This window comes from Zeugodacus cucurbitae, chromosome 4, assembly GCF_028554725.1.
Source record: "Zeugodacus cucurbitae isolate PBARC_wt_2022May chromosome 4, idZeuCucr1.2, whole genome shotgun sequence".
In the NCBI taxonomy this organism is placed as follows: Eukaryota; Metazoa; Arthropoda; class Insecta; order Diptera; family Tephritidae; genus Zeugodacus; species Zeugodacus cucurbitae.
In genome coordinates this window covers 73,381,592-73,403,596 of record NC_071669.1, presented here as the reverse complement: position 1 = coordinate 73,403,596, position 22,005 = coordinate 73,381,592, and the positions used below count along the sequence as shown (strand labels likewise).

Sequence of the window (22,005 nt, the reverse complement as noted above, 5' to 3'; positions counted from 1 at the left end):
AATACCTTTATATGATTTTATTATCGAAGTCTTCCAAATGGAAGTAGTTCCCATCCACATCGTGGTTCCCTATAAATCAAAATTTTTCTAAGCCTACCTTTAAGGGGTTATATACAGTTAGAATTTTCAAAAAATCTATTTTTTTTATTTCATTTTCTTAATGTACATATATTTAAGAATACACACAGAAAATTTCATATCGTTCCGGTGAATATTTTCAAAGTTACAAGCAAATGAAAAATTTGAAAAGGCGTTTCAGAGTGCTTTTAAGTACAAGGTCCAAACTTTAAACGCGTTTTTCTCAAAATGGTGTTTTCAAAGTCGGTGACCAACATTACTCGAAAACGGCTAGACCGATTAGTCTCAAATTTTAACACGACCTTCTTAAATATATTTTTTAGTAATTAATCGTAGATTTTTTCTCTCCGATAAATATTTTTTTTTTTATAAACAATTTAAGGCCGAAATTTCGGTGAAAAATCGTTTTTTTTTTTTTGAGAAACCGCCATTTTGTCAAAAAATTTTATTTTGCTTATTCCTTCGATTAATTACTAGATTTAACATTATTTTAACGAAATCTGTTTGGTTTTTTAATTTCGGATGATCCAGTTCCGAGATATAGTGGTCACCGCAAAACGTCTTTTTTGAGAGGAGCTCCTGGAGATCAGCTATAGCTCTTTTTCAAATAAATATTTTTACTAAAACTAAGTCTTAAAATACAGTTAAAAGATACCATAAAATGTGTATACATTTTTGGATCAATAAATTAAAAAGTTTTCTCAGAAAAAATCTGGAAAATTCACTTTTTTCGGCCGTCTAACTGTATATAACCCCTTAAGCGTTTCTCAGTTCGCTTCTAAGAACATTCACCATTTCTATCGCAATCATCGACAGTCGGAGAATGGTAAGCGAATACCATCCATTAAACAAGCACAATTTCTGTTCCAGAACAAGAAGAACACCTACTCTCCTACTACTCACCTACACTCATTTAGACATTTACATTTACATTTATGTTTGCGTTTGCGTTTTAATCTGTATGCATTGCAATCAAGGAGCATTAACAGACCAAGATGTGCAATTAGGTGTTGCAATTGCAATTTCAACGCAGAGACCTTGAAGACACAATATCGAGACCACATGTTTTTCCCGTTATTTAGATCAACATGCACACACATGCAGAAATTACTGTGTGTTGTGTCCATATTGCAAGGCAGATTAGTCTCAGCTAACGCCTTCGTGACATTATCCAAGTGCAAGTGCCACACGCTTGCGTCTATGTGTGTGTTTGTGTGTGTGTACATTATGGGTTAGACGCGGTATGGAGGTGCAATTGGAGAGTTCATGTGAAGGTATTAAGACATATATGACGCAAATGACCACTCAATTGCCGCATGCGTTTGCATTGCGTTAATGTCTCGGTGAGTGAGTGTCCGATGGAAGTACATTTGTGTATTGCATTAAGTAATAGATTTTTATGGCACTTATGAGATTATTATGCGACCCAATATGGCTTTATAATTTCACATATAATAGTCTGTAAATATACTCCTGTATTATTTTAATTTGAGCATTTATAAAAAAAAAAAAAAACATTTTATTTATTCAAAGTATTGTCCATTTAAAGCTTTAACATTTTCTTTTCTTTCTGGAAATTTATGTATTCCAACCCACAAGAACTGCCCCAGCTTGGCGGCCATGAAATAAACAAGACAATTTTTGATGCCCTTTTTTAATATGAACTGCAACGACTGGAACAAATGGTACTCAGAAGGAGCGAGGCCTGTATTATAAGCCGCTGTGATCCAAATAGTTTTTATCCGGTCTTGCAACATAAGGAGGAGTGTTGTCATGGTGGACAATTATTGCTTAGTGCCTAGTCGAATTATTCCAGGGGTTTTGCTGCAATCGCTCGTTTCAATTAGATGAGTTGTTGTCGGTAGCGTTCTCCATTAATAGTTTCCCTCGTTTATAGAGGGATGATGCAACACACCCTTATGATCCCTCCAAATGCCGAACATAACTTTTCGTTTATTTGACTGGTTGGTCAGGTTTCACATATGCTTTTTTAGCATTTAGGGTTGTCATAATGGACCCGTTTTTTACACCAGTTACCATCTAATGCCTTCAAATAACATTTCTGACATTCAATATGGCATTTAATTGTCATGCTTTTGAATGATTTTAGACATTTTGAAATGGTTGCTTGAGTGACTCCCATAGGTTTCGTGAGTATTCGACAACAATCTTCCTCGAATAATGCTTCCAGTTCAACATTTTTAAACATTTTTGGTCGCCCAGGGGGTTTTTGTCTTCGAAGCCAAAATTGATACGTTCGCTTAGCTAGAGCATGTTCATCATAAACACCAAGATACATTGATTTTCGACTGAGGTTTCCTTCATATTAAAGTGATGAATAATCATTATTAAGCAGAAAGGAGGTTGATCACTTAGCTTTCTATATAATCACATATGAAAAATCGTATACTATTATATATGTATATACTAACATCTGCGATCATCTATTCCAAATCAATTCAAATGGTTATAAATATACATATTCTCTAGACAAAACACAGACAAAAGATGACTCAATGGTCAGACATTATCGTGTTGCAAGGGCAAATGTCGCATTGCATACCTCATAATTAACGAAACTCCTGAAAAAATTATGCTTGAAGATATAGTTATTTATAGTTTTTTAAATGCCGAATTCTCGGAAATACCGAGTTCAGATCTCCAACTAGTCTCAACGTGTAGCAACTGATAAGTTCGTATGTCAGCATCTCAAATTATTATTAACCAAGCACTCTCTTCTAATTTGCAAATCGATTTCCTCATCTACAACAACAATTTAAAGGCGCAAATCAAAGCAAATTCTCATGGCTCCAATTGCAACAAAATTCAAAATTGCAAATGTGCAAAATAATAAATTGCGTTGCCAGCAAAATGCACAACCTGTTGCTCCGGTTTAATTAAAAACCGAACCGCAAAATGGCCACTGGAAGCAGCCTAAGCTCCGGCCATAACCAAACCAAATACCGAAATACTTGGATAAACACGGCAAACGGCCGTAATAATAAAAATAAATTTCTTCCATTGCCAAATCGCAGCAATTTATCAAATGTATCAAATGTCTTAATTGTCTCTGCTGGCTCAATGACACCTGCAAGGAGTAACGGCAAATCCGTGCGCACACAAATTTCACAATTGCCACCAAACAGATTTTGTGGTCGAGCGAAACAAAAGCGTAGGCAAATGGGCAACACTGTTCGGCATTTCCTTCTGCAAAGTACCCCGCTCTACCCGTGCCCATGCAAGCGTGTGTGTGTGTAGAGGGTGTTTGTAAGTGCGTGTAACAAAAACAAAGCCACCAACTAATTGTGTGTGCCATGCATCTTGGTTTACATGTGTTTGTGCGTGTGTCTGAGTGTTGGCGTCCCTCACAAGTGGCAAGCTTTGTGTTCGTGTGTACTTCCGCTTTCGTTTGCCACTCGTACGCTTGTTTATCGCTGCGATAGTCGCCGCTCGGAAGCCCGTTACAGTTGCGAAGCGGCGACATGCTTCGGAAACTCCTTCGGCATTGCTTGGTCGTGTGCGTGTTGCTGGCGCCACAGTTGGTGGTAAGCAGTGGCACAGCGCTTCGGAGGGGTTTTGTGGCTCTCAAATGTGTTGATTTGCTTTTCAAGAGTTTAGCGAAGCAATCTATATTTCATCAACCTCTTATACAACTCACAAAATGTGTTGTTGTTTTGAACTTTTTAAATTCAAAAAACTTCCGAAGTCTATCACCCCCTTCGTAGAGGATATTTCTACGCCCATGCGGCAGTTGGCGCATATAAATAAGTGGCCACCGAGCCAGTTCGAGGCATTTAACGGCGATCAACAGGTGAAAGCGCGCAGTTGGCTTAGAAGCGGCCAGCAGTAAGCACACGACAGCCAAGGCAAGCAAGTGAAAGTAAACGCATCCACTTTGAAGGGAAACATAACTGTTACATAGTTTGAATATTTCTTCTTTACTGTGACCCGTTAAGTTACGCGGCAAATTGAGTTTATCTGCTTCGCTTTATAATCACATTAGAAGCGAAACGCGGTGAAATTAATTAAAAGCAAAGAACCAATAAACTCACTAAACAGTGCAACAAGTGTGAATTACAACAACAACGACCGTTACAGGGATATACATTGTAGAGTTAAAGGATTTAAGGGCAAGTGCTTCAGTTGCGTCGCTCCATTGAGTTATCAAAGGTGAGTTGGCGGAATTATATTTTAACAACAATTATGTTTTACTCGCAACTGTGGAGGGGGGGGGGGGGGGGGGGGTGTTGAACTTTAAAGAAATCTTATGGAAGCCATTATTTTATTTTCTTACGAATTATTTGATAAAGTTCTTACTTTCTTCATAAAAGCATGCGATGGGCTACTTCAGAAGCAAGAGTTCAGAGTAGTAGACCTCGGTATATTCGAATTTGTTTTTAATTTTAATTAATACGAAGTGTCGGTAAATATTTTGGGTTCAATATAAAAACGATGGTTCAAAAAATAGTTATAGGAAGTCATTTCTCATTAGACAATATGTTAAGATTTCTATTAAAAGTGTTCAGAATGGATGATTTTGGGATTTCGATGTGAGAAATAGCACAATGTAATAATATTTTGTGATTTTGATTAAACTCAAAGTAAGTTAAAATTGACACCCATTTAATAAAATTTTTAAATTTTTTATCCTTAGGTTTTGATTCTCTTATGAGATATATAAAAATTTACTAAAATCAAATTATGTAAAGAAACATTGTGGCATATTACGAATTTGTTTTAAAGAACTATTTTCTAGTTTTATTTAAAACAGACGCTAGATGGCGTTGTGGTACAATTTTTATGAATTTTCATAAAAAAAAGTATTTTTGCTGCTTTAAACCGGTCTAACCCGGAGCTTTTGCCTCCTTCGTTGTAAAAGGTATACCAGTTATATATTCTGGAAGAAACAAGTATTTTATAAAAAATCTTCAAGATATTGTGCTTGTTGAATGTCTTAAAATAGAAAGATTGCCGACTGTCGACAGTCTGTCTGACTTTATCTGTCTGAATTATTTAGTACATAATTTCTAAATATTTAAGACATTAATTTTTTCGCAGCTATAAATTGCCCCAAGTGGTCTGTAGTATTACCAAATGTTGCACACTAAACTCTCTACCTAAAAAGGATTGCAGCTTGCTACATTCCGATGAATTGTTTATCAGAGTTATCTTATCATCGACAAATAATCAAATAACGCGATCTATTAAGTGAATGTGGAATTAGTTTATTAATCAGCAGTAAATGTGTAAATAAAGGGTGATTTTTTAAGAGCTTGATAACTTTTTAAAAAAAAAAACGCATAAAATTTGCAAAATCTCATCGGTTCTTTATTTGAAACGTTAGATTGGTTCATGACATTTACTTTTTGAAGATAATTTCATTTAAATGTTGACCGCGGCTGCGTCTTAGGTGGTCCATTCGGAAAGTCCAATTTTGGGCAACTTTTTCGAGCATTTCGGCCGGAATAGCCCGAATTTCTTCGGAAATGTTGTCTTCCAAAGCTGGAATAGTTGCTGGCTTATTTCTGTAGACTTTAGACTTGACGTAGCCCCACAAAAAATAGTCTAAAGGCGTTAAATCGCATGATCTTGGTGGCCAACTTACGGGTCCATTTCTTGAGATGAATTGTTCTCCGAAGTTTTCCCTCAAAATGGCCATAGAATCGCGAGCTGTGTGGCATGTAGCGCCATCTTGTTGAAACCACATGTCAACCAAGTTCAGTTCTTCCATTTTTGGCAACAAAAAGTTTGTTAGCATCGAACGATAGCGATCGCCATTCACCGTAACGTTGCGTCCAACAGCATCTTTGAAAAAATACGGTCCAATGATTCCACCAGCGTACAAACCACACCAAACAGTGCATTTTTCGGGATGCATGGGCAGTTCTTGAACGGCTTCTGGTTGCTCTTCACCCCAAATGCGGCAATTTTGCTTATTTACGTAGCCATTCAACCAGAAATGAGCCTCATCGCTGAACAAAATTTGTCGATTTGTCGATTTTTCGATTTGTCGAACCGAACACTGATTTTGGTAATAAAATTCAATGATTTGCAAGCGTTGCTCGTTAGTAAGTCTATTCATGATGAAATGTCAAAGCATACTGAGCATCTTTCTCTTTGACACCATGTCTGAAATCCCACGTGATCTGTCAAATACTAATGCATGAAAATCCTAACCTCAAAAAAATCACCCGTTATGTGTAGTAATATATTAAGTACATGTGTTAATTGAAGGTGGGTGGCTTCGGTGGGCTAAAGCGTTGGTCATGTTGTGGTTATGAAGAATTAAATTTCTATAAATCTTTCAAATCCCATCAACTTCCACTAAAACTAACATGAAATAAATTAAAAAAATAGAAATAAAAATCGTAAAACAAATAGTTTAAGATTCCATTCTCCACCAAATATGAACATTATTAACGTAACACTTACAATAATCATAAAAAAAGAAAAGAAATGTTTTAAGGGATAAACAGTATTCTTAATGCCTTTATTCTATATCATTTTGGCATTTTTGACATTCAATATTGTTCGGTGGTTATTATTATTTTCCGCAATTCATCGCATATCTAAAAAGCCTTTCAGTTATATAATCCCAGCAGTTACAAGTGAGTTGTTCGTTCTAAGCGCATTTAATTGATTGTTCCATTCAATTTGATTAATAGTTGTTATCAGTTAGCACCATGTTGTGATAAAATAACACCTTAGTGGCGATTTTGGTGGGAAATATTAAATTGATTTGCAGATTTTGCGCTATGCAAATACAAAGCATACCACTATAACCATTTTTTACACTAAACATTCTGATTAAATATCACAGAACACTCGAAAGATTTCTCTATTTTTTTACTTCTCCTCTGAGAGGTATTTGCTTTTCTTTCCTTAAATTAATATAAATTGACAGCAGTCACTAATACGTCATGTTGCACCAAATGATTATTTGGAGAGATTTTATATTTGGAATGCTTAGGGTTTGATCGGACGAAAATGTATTCTCTTTAACTAATGAACAATTATATGTTATTCATTTTACAAACATATGCATGTATTTTAAAATTTTAGTTCTACGTTTGAACAGTTTTATGAATTAAAATACACAAAGAAGAAGATATCAATATATTATTGTAAAATATTTAATTTGTCATTTATATAAAACGCTGTGATAGAATTTAAATTCTTCAATAAACAAGAAAAAACGATAACTTCGGCTGTACCGAAGCTAATATACCCTTCACAGGTGCATACAAGCCCTTGATTCCGATTGTTCAGTTTGTATGGCAGCTATATGATATAGTGGTCCGACATCGGCAGTTCCGACAAATGAGCAGCCTGTTGAAGAGAAAATAACATCTGCAATATTTCAAAACGATATCTTAAAAACTGAAGGACTAGTTCGTATATATACAGACAGACAGACGGACATGGCTAAATCGACTCAGTTCAACAAATTGATCATTTATATATATACTTTATAGGGCCTCCGACGGTTCCTTCTGGGGGTGTTACAAACTTTGTGACAAACTTAATATACCCTGCTCAGGGTATAAATATTCGTTAGGGTTATTTTTCAAGAGATCTCTTTTCGGAGCTAGATGAGGTCTCAGCGATGGCTGATATGGCAAGTAAATGTTAGCTATTTCGAAAAATGTTTTTCAAAGACTCTTACATACCACTCCACTGTTCATAAACTACTAAAAACCATCTAACATATTAAACTAATATTGACAGCAATAAAGCGGACGAGTTCTCATTCGTTTTTTCATAAATTTAGAATTCTCTAATTCACATGAAATCCAACTCACTGCTGTTATTCTAATCTAACTAATCCAGTCCATTTACAAATCTATTGCACTAATCAATTTTCATAGCAACAGGTGTTTTAGTTAAAATTGAAATGTGATTTCAGCACAAAACTAAAAAAGTTGGTCATTCGCATATCTGCTTTTTGCCAACAACAACTCGAAGTTGTGTTAAATTAACGCAGTTTTTATGCACGCACACGATTAACCGGAAGCATTGTAATCCATAAAAACTAAAAAAAATGTTGCAGATTAAGCCATTATGTTCGCAATTGACTGCCTTGTGAGCAAAACAATCAAATATCGGTCAATTGAAGTGCAACAAATGGCAGAAGAAGACAACCATAAAATGGCCATTTGAGCACAAAGCAATCTCGTTCAAATATCGCCGATTAGCTTTGGCTGACAGTGGACGGCGGACAGTGGAGGAAATTCTATTTTCGCTTTGAATTGTTGCAATAGCAAATGAGCGCAGCTGAGACAATGCGAAGTGAAGTAGTCTCAACAAAGTGAACAAGTTGGCTTACATGTGTATGTGTGCATGTGTGTGAGTATGAAAAAAGCACTTTTAATAAGTGGAGTACCTGCCTAACGACGAAACAATGTCACTGACACTGGGTACACACATACATATGTACAAATGGAATCGTAATTTTTCGGTTCGCGCACACACATACACACAATTTAGAGCTCACCGGCCGGCCTCAAACTCTATGGCTGCATATATGTAAACATACAGACATTCATATGCCCCATAATAGTAACGGAAGAATCTCTAAACCGGAAAGCGCCGCTGCTCAATTGATTGCCATCATCAATGGCATCAATGGCAATGTAATTTCTCATCGATAACATAATTTCGAATAAAACCTGTTGCACGTGTGTGTGTGTCTTTCTGGCAGAGCACGAGCAATTCTTTCTTTGGCATTACAAGTACAACAAACACTTTTCATTTAACCGGACATTTCTTTACTGACCGTCCGTTTGCGATATCCGCACTCCTCGTCCCCGTAGAAATATTTAGGACACTTCTGTCGCCTCCGCCGTCGCTTTGCAATGCGATAGAAGTCCAATTCGTTATTTAATGTAGTTGAATCAGTCAAATCCGAGCAGTTTGTCAGCCGGTCCTTCTTCAATGTTGTCCTCATTAAAAACGCATTTACATCGTCATACCCCACACACATCCAAACAAACAAACATTCCTAGCTCCTTTTGGAGACTGTCCGCCAGTTCTTGCCGAATTTCTTAAAATAAATGTCTTCACTTAAAATCTATTTCCCATCTTGTGACGTAAACTGCGAAATCGGTCGGAGCGGCAGCGGGTGCTGCCAAAGGATTTCCTGAAAAACACTGCACATGTGCCCCGCAACATCGCCCCTCCACCGAGCCCGCCGTCACTCGGCTCATTCAAGCAATTGACAGAGTAAATAAACGTAATCGTAAATGGAATTGGAATTGGTGATTTACATAACGCGCTGGGTGTTCTCTGCTCTCACTGATAGTTACAATGGCGACATGGCATCATTTTCGAATTTCATCAGGAAACAACATTCATACTTCCATGTAGTTATGTTTATTGCTATGCGTGTTGTTGTTGTTGTGGCATTAGAACTGTTTAACTTTTATTTGAGCTCATTTTTACCAGTTGGCCGATTTGCGTGGGCGATTCACTTAGCTCTGACATCCCTCACAGTGGGGTGTGAGTGCACAAATAGTAGATAGTTAAATTAATAGCTGAGAAATGACAAATAAATTATTAACGGTAAATTGAATAGCAAAGTCGTGAGGAAATAAATGACACGAGATGCCCTTTCCGTTAAGATCTAGCTTTTTTACATTGAAAGCCCTTAAAATTCCTCGATTCATAAGCTATGCAAAGAATAGTTTCATTACGAAATGAGCTTCATCTTCCCGACCACCTCAATGAAATGTGTTGAAGGAAGGCCCGTTCAACCCCGTGAGCTGGATCCCTGCATAAGGAATGATTTCCCTGAATAACATTCGAGACTGTCATTTCATAAATGCTTTTCATTAATAGAAGTCGATAAAGTATTTTGAAAATAAAATAGAGTTCTACAGAGATCAAGATTCGCCTTATAAATGACCTACAAATTGGAGCGAAATCTCGATCAACTTTTTATTTTGATTTCAGAAATATCTTTACCTTCCAGGTACATGCATATTTCATAAAATTATTCGACCATCCTGGTCTCTTGTGATGGAATCAGAAATATGTTCGTACGCGTGCTAAAGTGGACCGCTGCGACAAGATTTCCATTGGCTTCAACCCACTGTGGCCAGCAGTCATCTTTCCGACTAAGTCCATCGTACCATCGTCTCATCCTCATTATTATCCAATTTGGCTCATCAGAAGATCATTTCGTTAAGGGAAACATTAAATAATTTCAAATGTAAATTTTGAAAGAAAGCAAGCGTTCTTCTCAAGCACAATCACAAGTACGAGCTGTGTGTGTGTGCGTAACTAATTTTAGATGCGGTTCCCAGCGGACATAGCGGTCTGGAGCCACGTTCTTTCCAGCTGCTAGCTACTGGCGGCTGCTCATATAATCTATTGATATTCAGCCAACGGAAGTTAGAGTTGATTTAGGAGTAAAGGGTGATTTTTTAAGAGCTTGATAACTTTTTAAAAAAAAAAAAACGCATAAAATTTGCAAAATCTCATCGGTTCTTTATTTGAAACGTTAGATTGGTTCATGACATTTACTTTTTGAAGATAATTTCATTTAAATGTTGACCGCGGCTGCGTCTTAGGTGGTCCATTCGGAAAGTCCAATTTTGGGCAACTTTTTCGAGCATTTCGGCCGGAATAGCCCGAATTTCTTCGGAAATGTTGTCTTCCAAAGCTGGAATAGTTGCTGGCTTATTTCTGTAGACTTTAGACTTGACGTAGCCCCACAAAAAATAGTCTAAAGGCGGTAAATCGCATGATCTTGGTGGCCAACTTACGGGTCCATTTCTTGAGATGAATTGTTCTCCGAAGTTTTCCCTCAAAATGGCCATAGAATCGCGAGCTGTGTGGCATGTAGCGCCATCTTGTTGAAACCACATGTCAACCAAGTTCAGTTCTTCCATTTTTGGCAACAAAAAGTTTGTTAGCATCGAACGATAGCGATCGCCATTCACCGTAACGTTGCGTCCAACAGCATCTTTGAAAAAATACGGTCCAATGATTCCACCAGCGTACAAACCACACCAAACAGTGCATTTTTCGGGATGCATGGGCAGTTCTTGAACGGCTTCTGGTTGCTCTTCACCCCAAATGCGGCAATTTTGCTTATTTACGTAGCCATTCAACCAGAAATGAGCCTCATCGCTGAACAAAATTTGTCGATAAACACATTTCGAACCGAACACTGATTTTGGTAATAAAATTCAATGATTTGCAAGCGTTGCTCGTTAGTAAGTCTATTCATGATGAAATGTCAAAGCATACTGAGCATCTTTCTCTTTGACACCATGTCTGAAATCCCACGTGATCTGTCAAATACTAATGCATGAAAATCCTAACCTCAAAAAAATCACCCGTTATATCCGCGTGTGTGTGTGCGATGATGGTGTGCAAATCTATTTGATTGTGTGGTTATTTTATTTACTCAAGAATTTGCGTCTTTTTTTGTGGAGATTTGATGTCGGTTTTGAATTTTTTTGGCATTTCAGTCTTATGCCACCAATACACCAACAACTACGCATGTGAAAGGATGTGCGGATTTCTGGTGAAACTTTACATTCCAAGGACACTAATGCAATGGCATAAACCCGAAGCTTGTTTGTTGTTGTGCCACAGAATATGGAATTTTTGTTAGCGCCCAAAGCGTCACCAACGGCATCCACATCAGACCAGACAGGCAGGCAGTGTCAATAGTGAAACAACAACAACAATCAATGGCAACTTGCCGTTATTGACATTCTCATCGAAATTGAGGCGTTGAAAGCGTTCTAATTCACTTGTTGTTGTAGTTGATTTGAATGCCGCGCTGGATTTTCCTTTCCTTTTGGCCGCTGTTGAAAACGTGGAACCACCAATATTGTTTTTGTTGTTGGCATTGGTCCTATGCAAACACTGCAAATGCGACATGTCCCCTTTGACAAATAACGGTTTGTTGGTTCACCACTTATGAAACGCGCCGCAACGCTTATGCCGCAAATAATTATAAACACACCCACACACCCACACACACACGCACGTAATTCAAAGAATGCCTAATTTGATTAAAAATTCAATCTGGCAACGCAAAAACTAATTTCCACACATTTTTCAAGACCACTTCGGAATTCCCAAACACATGTTCTTAAAAAGGTTCCCCAGCACCCTCTATGCCCCCACTGAATACTTTTGTATTCTTTTTGTGGGGGAGAGGGGAATGCTAGTTTTTTGCTGTTGTTATCTATTTGCGCGCTGACTAATTTAAGAAATCACTTGGCTTTTGTGGGCTAAGTAAACACATTCCTCCGTCCACTCCTTCCACTCCTCCATTCCGGCCGCCTCGATTAGCCTATCCAAACTAAATTGTAATTGAAAGTTGTTGACTAGCTGACATTCGGTTGAAGTGGCGAGTTCAACTGGGGCAGGTGTCAGCAGCAAACTCGCTTTGTTACACGCCGATTTATGTTTGTAACACTGCTTTGAAGCTTCCAAAGCGAGCGTCCCGGGCCAAGAAGGAATGAGTTCGCAAAGAGTTGCGCTTGGCGAGCGCGTGTGGGCCATTGAAAAGTCGATTTATTTAAGTGGCTGACGTGTTGATTTAACCAACAATTAGTTTGAAAGATTATTTAAACATTTTTCTACGGAATGATGCTTCGGCTTTTGTTGCCTTAGTTAATAGTAAAGGCTACACGATTACAAGAGGTGGTAAAGATTGCAAAATATTTTAAACAGTTCAGTTTATTCGATGTTCTTATTCTAATTTTGGAAACCCTCAGAAACTTATTAAAATACTCAGCAGTAATTAGACTTCCTCCACTCTTTATGAAATGTGTCATCTCTATATTAGATGTTGTGAGTATTCTGAATTTCTCAAAACTGTCGGTATACTAATCCGCTTTCTTGTTATTTTTAAAATATATTTTCAAAATCAATAGACTATTGAGTGCAAAATATGACTCTGACACCTTTTAGTGGGATTAAACATTCTCTATGTATCCAAATCAGTACAGTAATTATATAGTCTGTCGGATTTTGGCGCATATGAACATATTCCTAGTTAGAGCCATGGTTGTGCCTATCTAAGACATTGCGTGGTATAATTATTATGGTTCTTAAAGAGATTCTGGACAAAAGTTAATTATTTTTAGTTCTTGGGCTTAAGTCTAATATTTAATGGCAAATGAGGTACTCTCTTTAGTACTGGATGATTGAGCTAATGGTGGTATTTAAGTACGTTTAAGTGTGCTTTCTTCATTTCCTTCCTCTACACGGTATATCGCTGGCTTCTTTCTCACATCACTTTGTAATTGATCTAAGCTTTACAATAGCTTTAAACTTTTCATTACATAAGCAATGTATCAGCTACAAAATTTGGCTCCTTAAAGAAAGGGTTCGTCAATAATACTCATGAATATTTAACGGGTCTAATGGCCATAACCGTCAACATGTTTAACTTTACGTCTATGGCCTAATAATAAATGTTTTAAAGCTGGTGATTCGCCGTAATGCATATAATAGAAACATTATCCCATCTATTGTTTTAAATTTCACAATTTTGTATTATCTATCAAGAGGTTCGTTTTCCATAAAGATATTCGAAGTATTTGCTCCAATTAAGAAAAATTTGCATTTGCAAGCAGCATTTGAGAGAACTAGCAGTACTGGATAGTTGCGATTTCAGAACCCAAATAGAATCCATTTATGTAGTGCTTGAGTGAAGGGTGTATGAAATAAATGAACTCTTGTCTCCATCCTCAAATTTGTTGAATTTTTCTGTAATTGTTTTGTTGTGCCACCTACTCAAATGCGAGTGTATCCTAAGGAAAAAACACTTGGGCAGACACGGGCATATTAAAACTGCCGCAATAATATCAACAATATTGATGGAGCATTACTTTTTTACGCCCCATAATAGAAATGTGTGACTGAAGTGGCAATGTGTGAGTGCAGGCGATGCTGCCATTATTGCATTTATTGCATTTTTAATATAATAGGTATGCATACAGTGAGCTCCATTGAAAATGAACTTTGGAATAGTGCCAAAGATATATGTAGTATTGAGTTCAGTAAGAGCAGAGAAGTGTGTTTATAATTTCATAAAAATATTAATATTTAGTATAAAATTTTTTAAGAAAAATGTTGCCTACATTTTGGCCCCAAACGATTATTATAATCAGGTTGAAGTGCAAATTATGGAGAGACCAAATAGCAATACCACTGAGTTGCTTTTTTCCTCGACAGCCCTCGCTCCCTACTCTCCCACGGAGATGCTTTCACTTGCGCCACTTCGCCATTTGAAACGTCATAATTTCGCAATTTTTGCATTGAAATTGTGCTGTAAAAGTGCTTTCAATGATTACATACCCATTTTCCACGTTTTATTAGCATTTTTAGGCGCTCAACTCATAAATTCTGTTATGCATAAATACCAAAGTCTATCAAAGCGGTCGGCTACTTAAGAGCACATGCCTATATGTATGAGTATATTAATGTTGTTTTGTATGTATGTATATATTTACACGAACGATTGCTACCCACACGCCTGCCAATTTGGCTGCTTTAATCCAGGCACTCTAGAGTATTTATGAAAATAACAAATTGCTTATTTACTTGTATTACAGTTATATAAATATGCATGTAGGTATGTAAATAAATATTATCGCAACCGTTGGGAATACGTGTTCATTGAGCCGCGTGTACTTTGAGCGTTTAACCAAATTTCTATTAATCAATTTCAGCACTTACACACACACACATATATTCACTTATCAGGATATACATATGTGTATGCTCATATGTATTTTTATTACATAATACAATAATAGTTTTATTTATGGCTTCGTGCTATACCTCTGCCACTAATATTCATTGTTCGGTTAGGTAACGGCTAAAACAATAACAAACAACTTTACGATAAACATAACGGTAACAGAACTGAGGTCTGTAGGAGTATCTCTATCGAACACCTGTGAATGGTGTGTGCTATATGAATATGGGAGTTCTTTCCCTTTGTGAGTTTTTCCGACGTGTATTTTCCTGTAGCTGTAATATTTCCTGTAATCTTTTAAATTTTTGAATTGAAAACCAAAAGGCGGTGAAAAAAATTTAGAAATCTGTTCTATATTGCCCGAGAAGCGCTTTCCCATCTACTGGCCATGTAGAAAATTAACTAAAATCCTTGCTGATAAAAAATGAGAAATCCTTTGTCTTCCTTTGTCTTCCGAAAACTCCAATGTCCTACACAATTATTTAGACTTGTCCCCAATCCATAACTTTGTTACTTTATTAACCGCTGATTATTAAATCCATGTTTATTAGATAAGTTCATGAGCAAACACTAACTCCCTTGAGACCCTAGGGAGCGGTATGTCACATGATCGTAAGTGATTTAAATCAAAACTCAAGATGGCTGTGGTGTGTAAGGAGCATCCAAGCAGCAAATTCCTTTACACACAACCTTTCACATTAGGCACACACATCCGCACGCACACGCTTCAATAGAATGGAGGACAAATCATGAATGTAGTGTGACAGAAGAACTAAAGAAGAAAAGAATGAACAGAAGAGATGAAGGATTGCACTGTGGCCACGGTTTGACAGGCTTTATAAAGCGAAGGCATGCATACACATACACATACACATATACCTAAATGTCCAAAGAAATAAGTGGAATTATAACTGAGCAGTTTCAAGCAGACTGCGCGTTGCCCAACTTGCTCAACAGGGCGTATGATGAATGTGCGGCCGATGAGCTGGTGAAAGTGACGAGCACTTGATTATGGAATTCCTCATGGAATTGGGGTTTTTCATTGAAATGAGGAGTTTTTTCGACATTTGACTTTTGACTGTGCTCTCTGTCCGTGCACTGCCCCTGAAGCTGGCCTATTTGCGGCCGAAAAGCGCAAAGGTGAAGCATTTATCTTATTTCCATTCCTCCATTCCGCAAAGGTGTGCGTGCGTATGTGTGTGCTGGCATGTGCTTGGCCTTTCAGCTGATGATGATTTGCTGTTATATCCAAATACGCTTGTCAATTTGCGCCTATTCACCACTCAACATCGGCATGCTTTTTTTTTGGTATTTATGTAAGCACCTCGGCGCTGGAGTCATTGGCGTCACACAAACAACTGCGAGCAGCGGCTAAAGCACACAAACGAATTTTCACGCGTCACAAAGTAACAAATGAATGAACAAATGCTTCTCGCCCCTTGCCTGCTGCTCTGCTCTGCGCCCACCACTTGACTGCCTGAAACGGCAAGTCGTTTTTGTTGCCATTCACGTTGCTTTCGGCATATTTTTGGCACTCCAATTTCGGTTTTGGGGGAATCTGCGCCCACGACGCCTGTTGGCTTGTGCACTCCAACACACACGCACTCACGCACTCTCACGCTGGTGTGGAAGGTCTGTTTGTTCGTGCGTTTGCTATTTAAGCGTTATGGGGTCATAATTTCTAACTGTTATTATACCTTTTAGCCATGATCGCATGCCACTGGGCGCAAATGTCGTACCGGCAGCGAAGTCGTGTGGCAAAACGTCTGTGTGTGTGTGCGTGCATATGCGTGAGCGATTAAAAGTGCTCGTTCATACACAATACTTAAGCGCTTACAAAGAGTTGTTAGTGTTTTTGCTTTCAGGTTTTGTGGCCACCCACTCAAGCAAGCTTCATAGATGAGAATTTTCGGCATTTCAACACAGTGTATTGTAGCCGAGAAAGAAATGTTTAAAATTAGAAGACTATTATGGATATTTGTATATGTTTTCTATTAAAAATATGTAAAATCTATTGTGATAAAAGCATAAAATATATAGCCGGTACCACAGTTAGCAATTCAGTCTGATGCAATTTCCAGATGTTTCATGTAGAGGTAAAAGGTCACCATCTAATTTAGAAACATCCTTTCCCTTCTTCTTGACTGGCGTAGACAGCGCTTATGAGGTTATAGCCGAGCCCACAATAGCGCGCCACTCATCTCTCCTTTTGGCAGTTCGGCGCCAATTGGTAATACCAAGTGAAGACAGGTCCTTCTCCACCTGGTCCTTCCATCGGAGTGGAGGCCTCCCTCTTCCTCGGCTTCCACCAGCGGGAACTGTATCAGAGCTGGCGCACTTTCGTCCATTCGAACAACATCACCTAGCCAGCGTCCATAGTAGCACCTGTTGGCAAGAGTGATTCTGCGTTGGATTTCAAAGCTCACATTATTATTGGTATTGATGCTGGTGCCTAGTTATACGAAATTATCTACAACTTCGAAGTTACGACTGTCAACAGTGACGTGGGACGCGAATGCGCTGACTGTTTCTTTGATAACAGGGGATATTTCGTCTTGTCCTCGTTCACCATTCCTACTATTTTTTCCAGCAATAGGTTAATGAAGTCACACGATAGCGAGTCACCTTGTCTGAAACCTCGTTTGGTATCAAACGGCTCGGAGAGGTCCTTCCCGATCCTGACGGAGCTTTAGTTTTGCGGGGATACCAAATTCAGACATAGCGGCAAAAAGGAGCTCTTTTTCGTGCTGTCGAAAGCAGCTTTAAAGTCGACAAAGAGATGGTGTGTGTCGATCCTATTTTCACGGGTCTTCTCCAAAATTGGCGCATGGTGAATATCTGGTCTCTTGTTGATTTTCCAGGTCTAAAGCCACACTGATGAGGTCCAATCAGTTTGTTGACGGTGGGCTGTAGTCTTTCACACAGTACGCTCGATAGAACCTTATAAGCGATGTTAAGGAGGCTTATCCCACGGTAGTTGGCGCAGATTGTGGGGTCTTCCTTTTTGTGGATTGGGCAGAGTACACAGAGATTCCAAACGTCGGGCATGCTTTCTTCCGATCATTTTCCGCAAAGAAGCTAATGCATGCACCTTATCCGCTCTTCGCCGCCATATTTGAATATCTCGGCCGGCAATCCATCGGGACCCGCCGCCTTGTTGTTCTTCAAGCGGATAATTGCTATTCTAATTATAATATAGAAACATCCAGTGGCCCCAAAACTACTGACTGGTTGGAACCAACCTACTCAATTCACAGCTGTAAATAACATACCAAAGATACGGTCATAGATAGTAACGACGATGATATAATCCAGAAATTGAAGCGAGGACCCTGAGTTTCTAGTAAATTACTGGGATCAGTGTTTATCAAGTCTTTAAGAAGAAACTAAACTAACTAAACTAGGCTGACATCGTAGTAGAAATCGGCAGTTATAATGATTTAAATATATTCATTAATGTTACTGAGAAGGTAAAATTGGCGGTTGATCCAGAATATTCTCTGTGGTTTGAGGATATAAGTTTGTTCCGAAATGTTTATCTATCAAATTAGTCAACACATCGAATATTGTGCTGAGAACACAGTGCAGAATTTTCTCATATTTGTACGTGAAAATATGCAAAGAAAATGTTCCTCAATGAATTTCGTCTGTGAATGTATGGATGGATTTGTGTGCGTGAGATTGCAGTTTGGGCCGAGAGTGCGGCTGGCGGCTGAATTGGCTTTGAAATGTGAAAATGGAAATGGGGAAAGTAGCGTCATTTAACATAAGGCAAATTAAGAGTGTGATTGTTAACGATAATTAACGCATATGTTGCAATGACTCGTTAAGTAAACGAACGAATTTGTTGTTTCAGGGGGGATACAATAACTTCACTCATATCGCCATATGAGCGACAGCGAATTTCTATCCATTATTTCTATTATTTACTCAGCAAATGATTAACCACAAACTCTCATTTGCAGTAACAACAACAAAGCCAATATGCAGCATTCGAACAGTGAACGGCAATCCCGGTGTAAACTCCTCACAACCATGTGTCACGTGTTGCTCATGGTGGCCATTGTGAATGTGAAATTGTCCGCAGTATTCGGCGAAGAGGCGGTCACTGGGATCGCGCTACCGGCCGTCAACGAAGACAAACGCAACTGGCAGGCACTTCAGGGTCCTTGGGGCAAGCGCGCACACTACGCTGGACCAACGTTGCCCGAGCTGAATGAGCAAGAGCAAGACGACGAGCGCTTGGTGCCGCTACTGATCAGCAACGGTGAACGCGACGAACCCTTCCTGAAGTTCTCCATGATGTACCTGACCAACGCAGGCACACTGGATCGCTTGTTGAACGACCGGCAAGACGAGCAGAGCGGGCTGCGTATGAGCGATGACCTGGTATCGTCTATGGAGGACAATGAGGGGTATGGCAACAACAATGACGACAACAACACTCCGCTGAGTGAGAAGCGCGCTTGGAACAAAATGAACGCCGCTTGGGGCAAGCGCCGCAACGCGCCTACTTGGAACAAATTCCGTGGTGAGTTCTTGGTCTACTTGCGTGTGCTCACATGTTGTTGTTATTAAAATAATGCTCGCGTCTTTGCAGGTGCATGGGGCAAGCGTGAACCTGGCTGGAACAATCTCAAGGGTATGTGGGGCAAACGCTCCTCCAAGGATTGGATGAAGTTGCATGGCGGTTGGGGCAAGCGCGCCTTGAACTAAGGCGTTGCGCGCGCAATGGAAACCCTTCAACAGAATGTGCAGCTAAATGTGTGTTTAACGGCGATCAGCAATTCAACATGAAACCAAACAACAACAATCTACAATTAATTCACAATTCAATTATGGAAAAAACGCAACAAAACAATGTATACAAAATCTAATAAATTATGTAATCATATTTGCCTATTGTACATTTTACCTTACTTCTTTATATGTATGTATGTAAACATAATTAATTAATTAATTAATTAAACTAAGCTAATCTCTTGTAATAATGTGTAAGTATTATGTGACGGGAGCTATGTATGTAAATGTAAAATACACACACAACTATGAGCATCTTAATATACACACTCACACACACACACAAACATATATACCGATATTTATATATATGCATGTACTAATTAGGATGCAATAAATTAAAATTGAACTAAATATTGAACACCTTTATGTGCTAAAGTGTTATGCAAACAAAATATTAAAGGAACCCATGAACAGCATTGAAAAAACGCAAAATTTGAATCCGGTTTTCTATTTGAGATTTTTAATACCAAAAATGTATGAAAGCCTTAAATGTTCTGTGTATGTATTGTATGTAAATGTGTATAGTTCTGTTAATTTATATTTATATATGTATGTACATATGTACTTCAAAGAGAGTATCTAAGAATTTCTCCCCCACTTAAAAGCAATTTCGTGCATGAAGATGAACCCACTGGATGGCAAGAGAGGAGCGAAGTGTGTGCAGCCAACAAACAATTCCAGTCAATTAAATCTGGTGTTGTGTATTCATTACAAAAACAACTTAAACAGTATTAAATAAAGAGTATTGTAAAAATATCAATTAAATTGCGAGTTTTGAATAAATATGTATATTGAAAGATGGGCATGTTTAGTAAGGCGGGGTTTTGGATGTGGATCAATTCAGCTGTCGATGAAATACTCAATAGATCCTTCGATAGGTTAATCAGTTTCACTTTGTTGCAATATTAATGATATGAAAATGAATATTTCAGAACTCATAACACTCAAATCATTTCTGCTACTAATATACATGATTGTTTTATGGAAAACATTCTAATTGGATTGTTATTCTCATAATGTTAGAATTATGTCTATATAAGACGACCTTTTAGATTAAACTGTGCACTAGAGAATAATGTCTTTAGACAGCTATAGGACATTAAAGTACCCATGAAGTATGTAACCTGAACTAGCCGGGATCTCATTCGATAAAGCACAGTTATTTCAGCAGCATTCACTAAAGCTAAGCTAACCTAGTTGGATAATACCTGCAAGTGGCACTATATAATGAAATTGGTGCGATATTGTGTTTTAACAAATTGTGGACGCATTTGTGTGAGTGTGTGAGAAAATTTACTTTACACAACTAACTAGATACATACATACCTATATATAAATGATTAAAAAACACATTAATTTGGTTCAGGTTAAGATCAGAAAATTAAATCCTTAAAACCAGCAAGAAGTTACCGTTAATATAAAGAAAATATGTACTTAAATAATTTAAAAAGTTTCATATTAATATTTAGCAAATACACAAACCACAACCAAACCTAAGCACAGGGTGTCAAAGCGCGCTGAAGTTCTTAGTAAGCTTCATACATATATACATTAATTTACCTCGCTACAGATATGTATATTTTTCGTTTATACTCATCTATCCCAGAAATATCATGCACCGAAGTTTTATTTTGGCCATTGCCCCCACGCTTTGCATAGAAATTTTCACTTTCGCGGTAAACAATAAAATATCATACAACTTGTCTTAACTTCATTCTCTGCGTGTGAAAAACAGTTATCGAAGTTATTTCGTTAACGTTAAGCTTTTATTACCACTACCGCCAACTAACGGGTGATTTTTTTGAGGTTAGGATTTTCATGCATTAGTATTTGACAGATCACGTGGGATTTCAGACATGGTGTCAAAGAGAAAGATGCTCAGTATGCTTTGACATTTCATCATGAATAGACTTACTAACGAGCAACGCTTGCAAATCATTGAATTTTATTACCAAAATCAGTGTTCGGTTCGAAATGTGAAATCCGCTTTTTTATCGACAAATTTTGTTCAGCGATGAGGCTCATTTCTGGTTGAATGGCTACGTAAATAAGCAAAATTGCCGCATTTGGGGTGAAGAGCAACCAGAAGCCGTTCAAGAACTGCCCATGCATCCCGAAAAATGCACTGTTTGGTGTGGTTTGTACGCTGGTGGAATCATTGGACCGTATTTTTTCAAAGATGCTGTTGGACGCAACGTTACGGTGAATGGCGATCGCTATCGTTCGATGCTAACAAACTTTTTGTTGCCAAAAATGGAAGAACTGAACTTGGTTGACATGTGGTTTCAACAAGATGGCGCTACATGCCACACAGCTCGCGATTCTATGGCCATTTTGAGGGAAAACTTCGGAGAACAATTCATCTCAAGAAATGGACCCGTAAGTTGGCCACC

General features: G+C 38.1%; 1 protein-coding gene across 1 annotated transcript; it reads left to right on the top strand.

The window, feature by feature from the left end:
* Window positions 1-3,859: 3,859 nt before the first annotated feature.
* On the top strand, window positions 3,860-20,330 carry LOC105211273 (allatostatins MIP). The gene is made up of 3 exons (XM_011182619.3): window positions 3,860-4,248; window positions 18,775-19,340; window positions 19,410-20,330. Exons 2-3 carry the CDS (start codon window positions 18,794-18,796, stop codon window positions 19,523-19,525), a joined length of 663 nt encoding a protein of 220 aa, XP_011180921.1. The 5' UTR covers window positions 3,860-4,248; window positions 18,775-18,793; the 3' UTR covers window positions 19,526-20,330.
* Window positions 20,331-22,005: the final 1,675 nt, after the last annotated feature.

Coding starts and splice junctions, on each gene's coding strand:
- LOC105211273 (XM_011182619.3), top strand. CDS start 18,794: ATGCAGCATTCGAACAGTGAACGGCAATCCCGGTGTAAACTCCTCACA. Junction 19,341..19,409: donor TACTTGGAACAAATTCCGTG/GTGAGTTCTTGG, acceptor GCGTCTTTGCAG/GTGCATGGGGCAAGCGTGAA.